Below are 9,588 nucleotides of genomic sequence, written 5' to 3' on the forward strand. Positions count from 1 at the left end.
GTATATAAATAAAATTATTATTATTATTATTATTATTAATCGGGGGGGGGAATCATAATTGTTTAATGCCGGATGAAGATTTTAAATGGAAGGAATATTAAGGAATTGATCACTAGTTTTAAGAATGACTTTTCTTGTCTCCCTTTTTAACCCTGCATATGCATGCTGGATTTTATTCCCCGGTTCATAATTACTGTAAATTTGTTAGAAATATATGCTTTATGGAAATTAGAGAAAAACAAAACCGACGCCAACAGGAGTTTGAATCGAAAGCTCACCCAGAAATGTTCCTGTCCATTAGCAGAAAAGGAAGAATAGAAAGAAGTGGGGGGGAAAAACCCAGCCTGTTTTATTAATAACGGCGTTCATTCTTTTATTGTAATCGTCAATGTTTGCTATTTCTTCCGGACAGAATTTCCCATCAATTCAAAATAAACTTCTCGGTCACTCCTTCTTTCAGTCAAAACACCTCTCCGTTCACCCAATCAATTACCATTTGCTTTCTAGTCCAAAAGCCTGTGAAAAATACATTGCTGTTGGTTGCTATTAAAGATGATTTACAGTTGATACTAAGACAGGATACCAACATTTCAGATCTCCAGCATGTTGGCTCAAGGATCACCAAAGCTTTGGATGGTCAAAACCAAACCTAATATTTGGGGGAGGAAAGAATATAGGGCATAGCCGGCTGGGGAATTCTGGGAATTGAAGTCCACACCCTCAATTTGCCAAGGTTGAGAAACAATGGTTTAGAACATGGCTTATTGAGACGCACAAGCCAAATTTCCCTCCTTTTACAGTGGCTGATAATCTTACATAGTTTGGCCGTGGGGCAATGCTGACAGGGGAAGCTGAGAGTTATAGTCCAGCTTAGTGGTGGGATTCAAATACGTGAACAACCGGTTCTCTCTGGGGATGCCGCTTCCAAAAGTCCATTCTGGGCCTGGGCAACAAAAAAATTAGCTACTGGTTCTGCCGAAGTGGTGCGAACCGGCTGAACCCCACCACGGGACGGTACTCATCTCCATTTCAAGGCCATTGAGCCAGCACTGTCCGAAGACATTTCTGCGGTCTTGTGGCCAGCATGATGTCACAGAGCGCTATTACCTTCCCACCGAAGTGGTACCTATTTATCTACTCGCATTTGCATGCTTTCAAACTGCTAGGTGGGCAGGAGTTGAAGCGAGAGCAGGAGCTCATGCCATCCTGAGGCACTCGGGTCTCAAACTTGGGCTGCTGGCTTTCCAGCAGACAAGCCCAGTGTCTTAACCACTGAGCCACCGTGCCACCCTAACATACCTAAGGATGCTTGGATATTATTCGGTGGAGAATTTCTCACATGCGTGGCTTTCTATTTTGCTTCTCTAACTTAATAATAATAATAATAATAAAGCCAGAGAGCTCCAGAGGACTTCCAGAAAGGGATCAAGGACGCTGCAGTCATCCAGTCTCTATGAGCAGCTTGGAGAAAACATCTGTTCAGAACATCAGTCCCAGAATACAGAAATCAAGATGGAAACAGTCTTGGCTACGGAATTCACCGGTTGAAAATCTACATCTGCATTCAGCACGCACAACACAGACAAATTACAGCTAAAGACAAGGCTATCTGTGGATTTTATAATATCGAAACACGAAATATAGGCTACGTAGATCAAAACTCTTAAAAAAACAATTCCTGGGGTTCGATCCTGAAACTCCTATTTCTATTGGAATAAAAACAAAACAAAAATCATTTTCTCCTGATCCCAAAGGAGACTATGGTGTTAAAGCCCCTTTTATGCACAATGCCTGCCCCCCCCCCAGGTTAGATGATTTATCATGCTGATTTATCAATTAAAAACACACATGCAACGTTCATACAAATTCTAACAACTAACGTGAGTTCATCTAGTTTGAAGCTTAAAGTCAGAAATGTGGGGTCTATTCTCCAGATGTTCAGGAGCTAACACTAACATCCCTCACCATGGGACACAAGGGCTACAACTAATAGGAACTTGAACTTGAACAACGTCTGGAGAACTAACAGCTTGCAGCATTTACATTCATTCTAGGAATCTTCTTTTTGTTTTGTTTTTCTTTTTTTAAGAAATTACAACATTCTTACTTTTTAAGAAACTAAACTATTAAAACAAAAAAAAAGTTTAATTCCAGATGGATTTTAACAGAATGTCAGAGTTGGAAGGGACTTTGGAGGTCTTCTAGACCCTCTCCAACCTATCCAGGGGTAGGCAACCTTGGCTCTTTTATGACTCGTGGACTTCAAATCCCAGAATTCCTGAGCCAGCCATGCTGAGGGGAAAGGGAGAGGTTTCCAAGCTGAGCCATGCCGGCTCAGGAATTCTGGGAGTTGAAGTCCACGAGTCATGAGGGGGGCAAAGTTTCCTCATGCTGGCTCAGGAATTCTGGGAGTTGAAGTCCACGAGTCATGAAGGGGCCAAAGTTTCCCCCATGCTGGCTCAGGAATTCTGGGAGTTGAATTCCACAAGTCATGAAGGGGCCATAGTTCCTTCATGTTGGCTGAGGAATTCTGGGAGTTGAAGTCCACAAGTCATAAAAGAGCCAAGGTTGCCTACCCCTGCTATACTTACGAAGGAAGGCGAATAGACATGTCTCAGGATAACGTTGCAGGATACAATATGGGTTGGTCACCAGGACGAGGGGTTTAGCCTTCCAAGCTTTTGGACTCGTGGTGGAGAACTTCCCTCTAGCAGAGTGTGTGCTTTGCGTGTAGTGCCACACAGAGAACAGCCTAAGGCACACACACACACACACACACACACTGCTGGAGGGAAGTTCCCTGAAGATGGGGTCAAGTGTCAATCTGAAAGCTCAGCAGATAAAACCTTTGGTCCCAGTGACCGATCCAGATTGGATCCTGCAACCCTATACTTATGAAGGTAAGATGGGTTCGTGCTCAGGTCCTCTCATAAATCGGAGGTTCAAAACTGGGCTCCCCTTTTGCAAAACTATGGAGAAAAGTCACGCCCATCCAATGGACGGTTGGATGCCTTCCTGAGCCCTGGAAGACAACTTTAGCTGCCTTGTCTGAAGCTATGAATCTGGGTGGAGTACTTCTGAAGCTGCTCCTTGGGTTCATCTCCTTCTTCACACTGCTGTTGATAGTGTTCATAGAGCTTGGACTTGCCTTCAGAGCCCGTGCCTTCAACCACCGGGTGGTGCCCATTGGACATCCTGAGAATGGTGGAGGTGAGGGACTTAATGTAGTTCTTGGCCAAGGTGAGGGTCTCAATTTTGGAGAGCTTGTTCTCCGCTCTGACATGGGGGATGACCTCTCTCAATGCTTGAAAGGCATTGTTGAGTTTGTGCATGCGTTGGCGCTCGCGTTCGTTGCTCTCCAGCCTCCGCAAGCGCCGATCTTTGCTACTCCAAGAGAGTTTGGGGGTCACCTTTGGGCTTTCTTTGTTCCTCTTTTCCTTGCGCCGTGAACACCTCAGAAGATCCTCTTTGCTCTGGGTAGATTCTTGGCCTAAAGCATCTTCACTGATGGCGTTCCGACGCTTGGTTCCTTTGCTCTTGACCTTCATGGTGCGTTGCAACCAAAGATGTAGGAACTAGACTTTCATCTTCTCGCAGAAGAAACGCCCAACATTGATCCAAAAGACATCAACTTGAGGGTTTATCTAGTTACATCTTCATCAGCTGCCCACTTAACTGGATCTTGTTCTAGACATGCCAGAACCCATGGAAGTCGGGGAGTCCTGTGAATAATAATAATAATAATAATAATAATAATAATAATAATAATAATAATAATAATAATAATAATAATAATAATAATAATATTTTAAAAGACTAGATTACTTCTGAGAGATTTATTTGATGAAAAATTCTCTAGAGGGGAAAGAAATGATACCTACCTAGAACATTTCCCGTTCTCAAGCTATATATTGATTTTTCAAGGAATTTCTTGCCTGGGAGGGTTTTATGCTAGCGTCTTGTCTTCTTATGTTTAAAGGCAGGTATTCACCCAACTGTCTCATTTAACTACATATTTCCATTTATTCTTAAGGTAAAGGTAAAAGTTCCCCCGCACATGCGTGCTAGTCGTTTCCGACTCTAGGGGCCGGTGCTCATCTCCGTTTCAAAGCCGAAGAGCCAGCGCTTGTCCGAGGACGTCTCCGTGGTCATGTGGCCGGCATGACTAGACGCCAAAGGCGCATGGAACGCTGTTACCTTCCCACCGTAGTGGTCCCTATTTTTCTACTTGCATTTTTACGTGCTTTCGAACTGCTAGGTTGGCAGTTCTTATTCTTAGGGGGCCCTTATAGAGACTTGTGAAAACCTCCACATCAAACCCACTTCTCTCGCATATTAAAATCACACAGAAGGATCAGTTTCTGGGATGTTTTGAACTGCGACAGACGTTCTATGGAAGGTCTACCAGGGTATTTCCCAACCTTGGAGACTTTTAAGATGTCTGGACTTCAACTCCCAGAATTCCACAGCCAGCAAGTTGCCAACGCTGAGAAAGACTGATTTACAGTAATTCTATCCAAAGCTTCTTGGCATTCAAATAAGAATGAAAACATAATGTTTACAAAGAAGAAAGGGAGGGGGTGGTTGGTTGGTTGGTTGGTTTATTTATACCCTTCCAGAGTTTTGGGTGCTCCATCATGGTGGGTTTCAAAAATAAGCTGGACAATCATTTGATTGGGATGGTGTAAAGTCTCCTGCCTTGAGCAGAGGATTGGACTAGAAGACCTCAAAGGGGCATTCTATGTTTTATCTTTTGCAGCCAAAATTTCAATGTTATTTCTAAATGGACATGCACACAACACAGCATAGGAGAGAAAGAAGCATTTCCAGGACAAAAAAAGTCTGCATGCTCCCTTTTTTTTTTACGAGTGTGTAGTCCCTAGTAATAATAATTATCTGCTGCGAACTCCACATAGGCATCAGGAAGGGCATCCAGCCAGTAAATGCTCAGTTCCATCCAGTCACCCCCAGAAATCGTGGGTGCTACATCACTGGAGATTTTTAAGAGGAGACTGGACATTCACCTGTTTGAGACAGTGTAGGTTCTCCTGCTTGAGCAGGGGGCTGGACTAGAAGACCTCCAAGGTCCCTTCCAGCTCTATTCTATTCTATTCTATTCTATATTTCTGTTCTATTCTATTCTATTCTATTCTATTCTATTCTATTCTATTCTATTCTATTCTATTCATTCTATTCTATTCTATTCTGTATTTCTGTTCTATTCTATTCTATTCACCCCGACTCTACCCTGAATTAAGGGATTACACGGTCCTAAAAATGCAATCCCTAGTAATATAATAAATATATAATATAATATAATATAATATAATGTAATGTAATGTAATGTAATGTAATGTAATGTAATGTAATGTAATGAACATAACATAACATAACATAACATAACATAACATAACATTATATATATGTGTGTGTGTTTGTGTGTGTGTGTGTGTAAATTTTTTGGATTGCTAACAAAGAATTAAAGGGAGACTGATATGGCCATTTCAAAACAACTGCCTAATGTGCAGTCGGCCCAGGTTCAAATCTCAGAAGGGTATGGCTGACTGATGAGAACAAATGAGTTTGAAATGGCCATATCAGTCTCCCTTTAATTCTTTGTTAGCAATCCAAAAAATTTACACAAATAATGATTTGTCACAGTTGTGACTACAGCTTGTGGATGGCCTTAGGTTAGGCTGATACAGGCAATAAGGTTTGGCCCGTATTTGGGGCTAGCAAGGTATTCTAAAATACTTAACAAATACTTTACATACATACATCATACATACATATATATATATATATATACACACACACACACACACACACATACACTCGCACACAATTGTTTTTACTCTCCTGGGCATTGGGGCCGAGTAACCCTTTAAAGAGAATTCCCTCCCTGGTTTGACTCCGTGGCAAAGAAATGCCACTAAGAGCTTATTATTCCCAAATGAACAGAGGACATTTTTGTGGCCTGCTGGACATACCTTTAAAAACGTTTGTTGCTCTCGAAGGGCAAAATAGCTGGATACATAACCTTATCTGGGTATTTGCTAAGGCAGCCAAACTTGCAAATGATTGGACAGGATTCAAAGATGAACGCAAAAGGGTCTTGCAGAACTGGGGAAATTTCCCAGGTAAGAAGCACCCAAATTAAATCTCGGATGAAAGAAGTTGAATGAAACACATTCAGTAAATCCACAGCCCACTGGTGCTCAAACACCCCCCCCACACACACACACACACATAACCCAGCCGAGAGTTGTTAAGACAAAGCAATGCACAATGTACAATCCAGAACAATCTAATCGCTTGTCCTTGCAACAAAGGTTAATCGAGTGTTCACATCCAAAAGAGAAAGGGGGAAGGGGGGGGAGGGAGAAGAAGGGAAGGGAATTCCAAGTGGACAGCTACCTTTGGATGAGCCAATGGGCAGAGAGGCATCAAATTAAGCCAGCCTTATTTTATTTTATTTTATTTTATTTTTTTCCATTTTCAGCTCACTGTCAGGGCAAAATGTATTCCGTTCAACGAAAGAGGTCTCCTAAGGATCTAATACACGGGCCCAGCCATTGCAATAAACCACAATTCTTAGCTTGCACACCCAGGGGGGGTTGCCAACCTAGGTCCGTGCCCAAGTAGGCGAACTGGTGTTTGAATAACTCTTCTGCTCGTTCATACTGGGGTGACTTTCTCGTTTATGACTAAAAGTCTCGATATTCCTTTTTTTTTTTTTTGAGAAAGAGGTTCAGTCATCAGTCCCTTGATGTGCTTTCCCTGTATTCATTTGAAACCCAGGAAAAGTTTAATGAAAAGAAAGATAGCAGCGTTCCAAGATCTCAAGGGGCTGCCCCAAAGAAGAAGGAGTCAAGCTCTTCTCCAAAGCACCAGAAGGCAGGACCAGAAGCAAGGGACGGAAACTAATCAAGGAGAGAAGTAACCTGGAACTAAGGAGGAATTTCCCGACAGGACAATTAAATCAGTGGAACAACTAGACGTTGCAGGGGCTCCAACGGTGGAGGTCTTTAACAAGAGACTGGAAAACTACTTGCCTGAATTGGTATAGGGTTTTCCTGCCTGAGCAGGGGGTTGGACTAGATGACCTCCAAGGTCCCTTCCAACTCTTGTCGTTCTGTTAAGCTGACCGTGCAAAGAAGCCGTCCCCGTTTAAGGGAGAGGATTTTTAAAGGCAGACATTTCAAGACAGACTAGTTGTCCGCTGTAGAAGTGTGTTTTTGCAGGCCACTCTGCAAAGAGCTGTTGATTTGAGAACCCCCTTCTTTCATTCCCAAATATTTGCCCAGGGTGGCACTGAATTAAAAGAGGCCAGAAAAGATTAGATTCCTACCTGAAGCAGATGCCGACAGCATCCTTAACCATTCCCGTCTGGCCCGGATCCTAAAGACACAGACCCGGCCTCAGATGGAGAAGGGGACCATCACCCAGGAAGGAGGCCGACTGCCCATCCCAATCTGCTGCAGACTGCTCACCTGGGCTAGGACACGTCACTTTTAATGCTCTAACAGGTAAGGAGGAGGAGTCTGGCATGGCCCAGTCTATTGCAAAGAAGCCAAGAATGGCAAGATTAGGAGCAGAATTATTTTCCCCAGGTGGCTGCAGCTCAAACTTGGATCCTAGGGCTGAGGCTGGGAACTTGGGAAAAGCTGGGGTGCCGACGCTGAGGGACACCTTGGGGGGGGGGCGGTTCTCAAGCCCTTCGGTCAACTGAAGCCACCTCTGGTTGCCCACATTTCTTTCAGCAGGCAGAGGAAGGTGGCCACCCAACGCAACGTTCCTCGGCCTTCCTGAAGCTGTTGCGTTTCCCGGATGCGTTCATCTGTAACTCCCAAGACTCTTTAGGTGTGGGGCAGCTGTGGTTGGGGGCAAGCAACCACCCGGGACACAGCCTAAATGAGGAAGGGTGAACTTTGATCCTCAAAAGCTGAGGCTCTGATCCGTAAGATTTTTGCGGTGGGGAACGAATGGCCCGTCTAGCTCAAATAAGAACTACAGAAGATCCAAGGGGAAAATTACCGGCTGGGAGAAAAGAAGAACTGTATTTTAATGTTCGCTTTGGGTGCAGGCCAAGCTATAAACTGGTTCCCCTGGTTGCTTCTTTCCGATTCCCCACCACCACCACCACCACACACACACACACACACACACAACCACACACATACACTCCGGCCAATATCAGATTTCATATCTACTTAAGAATTCATTTATTCAACCTGCAAACATTATGGTTTTTCTTTTAACTTTGGCAAACGTTGTTGTGTAGAACAAAGCAAGCACGGAGCTTCTTAGGCCAACCAGCCGACCTGAAGACAATGAAGTCTATGGGGACATTTCGCCCTCTTTAAACGGCACTTTTGGTGGAGAAAAATCTGTCTGTGTGGTTGCTAGGAAAGCAACCTGATGGCATATAATCAATCAATCAATCAATCAATCAATCAATGTCACACACCATGGAACGCATCCAACAGAAAAACATCAAGATTCCAGGCTTATAAATATATATTTATTTTTATTTTGAATATTAAATAAGGTTCTTTAAATTACAAGCAGCCTTGGATCACACTATGCATGATCAATGTACAGTAGAAATCTTACAGGTTTTTTTTTTTAAAATTTACACACAGTTTAAAGATAAATTCGACCTGGAATTTAATTAGCTAGCATATTGCCACGAACCTCATAGCTGTATTAAACCCCCCGATCGGAAAATTTCCTCCCCTATGATTTTGTTACATAAATTTCCTGATGTACAAATAGAATAAAACATTGTATATACACAGAATTGAAACGGCTCTACCATGACCCACCACTGTGCAAGATCAGACAAAATTGCTAAACAGAACCGGACGTCTTAAATTCATTCAAGTTTTAACTGAATAGTAAAAAAATAAAAATCAAATAAAAATCCAGGCTACGGAACAGAATGTTTCGTTATCTGCTCTTCATCAAATGTTTCTCCTCTAGAATATTTCCTGAAAGACATTTTAATTTCTTTTTTTTCCCCTCTCTCTCTCTCTCTCTCTCTCTTCCGAAGTGAGCAATTTTGACAAATTAAAGCTGAGGCTATTCGTTTCCTCGCCCAGTTTCTATTAGTAAGGCTATTTCTCCCGAAGCAGTCACGTTTATGCTTCCAATCTAAATAGCCCCTTTGCTCCATAAAATTTTAGCCAATTCTTTTTCTCGCCACCCCCAAGTTGTCTCTCTCGCTCGCTCTCTCAAACCCCCCCAAAACAAAAAAACAAAATCTGCATACTAATCTAAAAACAGTTTAAAATGTACACACCAGCAGCTTTCATTAGTGTCGTTAATTTATTTTATTTTTTTTAAAAAAAGAAAAACTTTCGTTTCAAAAAAAACGAAACGAAAACAACAACAACACAGCAGCGTTTATTTATAGAGGACGGAACTCGGAAAGGAACTAGCCACTGAAACCCTAATTACAAATATTAATTCCGAAATATTAATCCATTCCGAAAGAGAGGGGGGGGGAGGAAAAAAACACCCCCCACAAAAAAAGGCTGAGAAACTGGTTTACCTTGGGGCCTTTTAGGAGCCTTCCTGAAATTG

At 42.6% G+C, this 9,588-nt stretch overlaps 1 protein-coding gene across 2 annotated transcripts; it reads right to left on the minus strand.

Moving 5' to 3' along the window:
* Positions 1-221: 221 nt before the first annotated feature.
* Positions 222-7,564, minus strand: BHLHA15 (basic helix-loop-helix family member a15). Of its 2 annotated transcripts, XM_081338100.1 has the most exons (3): positions 7,352-7,564; positions 3,149-3,722; positions 222-516 (listed from the first exon to the last, which is right to left on the minus strand). In XM_081338100.1, exons 2-3 carry the CDS (start codon positions 3,546-3,548, stop codon positions 461-463), a joined length of 456 nt encoding a protein of 151 aa, XP_081194226.1. In that variant the 5' UTR covers positions 3,549-3,722; positions 7,352-7,564; the 3' UTR covers positions 222-460. The 2 variants fall into 2 exon arrangements, with proteins under 2 accessions (XP_081194226.1, XP_081194225.1); XM_081338099.1 differs by lacking the exon at positions 222-516 and having other exon boundaries at positions 2,372-3,722; positions 7,352-7,559.
* Positions 7,565-9,588: the final 2,024 nt, after the last annotated feature.

Source organism: Vipera berus (assembly GCF_964194415.1).
Source record: "Vipera berus genome assembly, chromosome: 13".
Lineage (NCBI taxonomy): Eukaryota > Metazoa > Chordata > Lepidosauria > Squamata > Viperidae > Vipera > Vipera berus.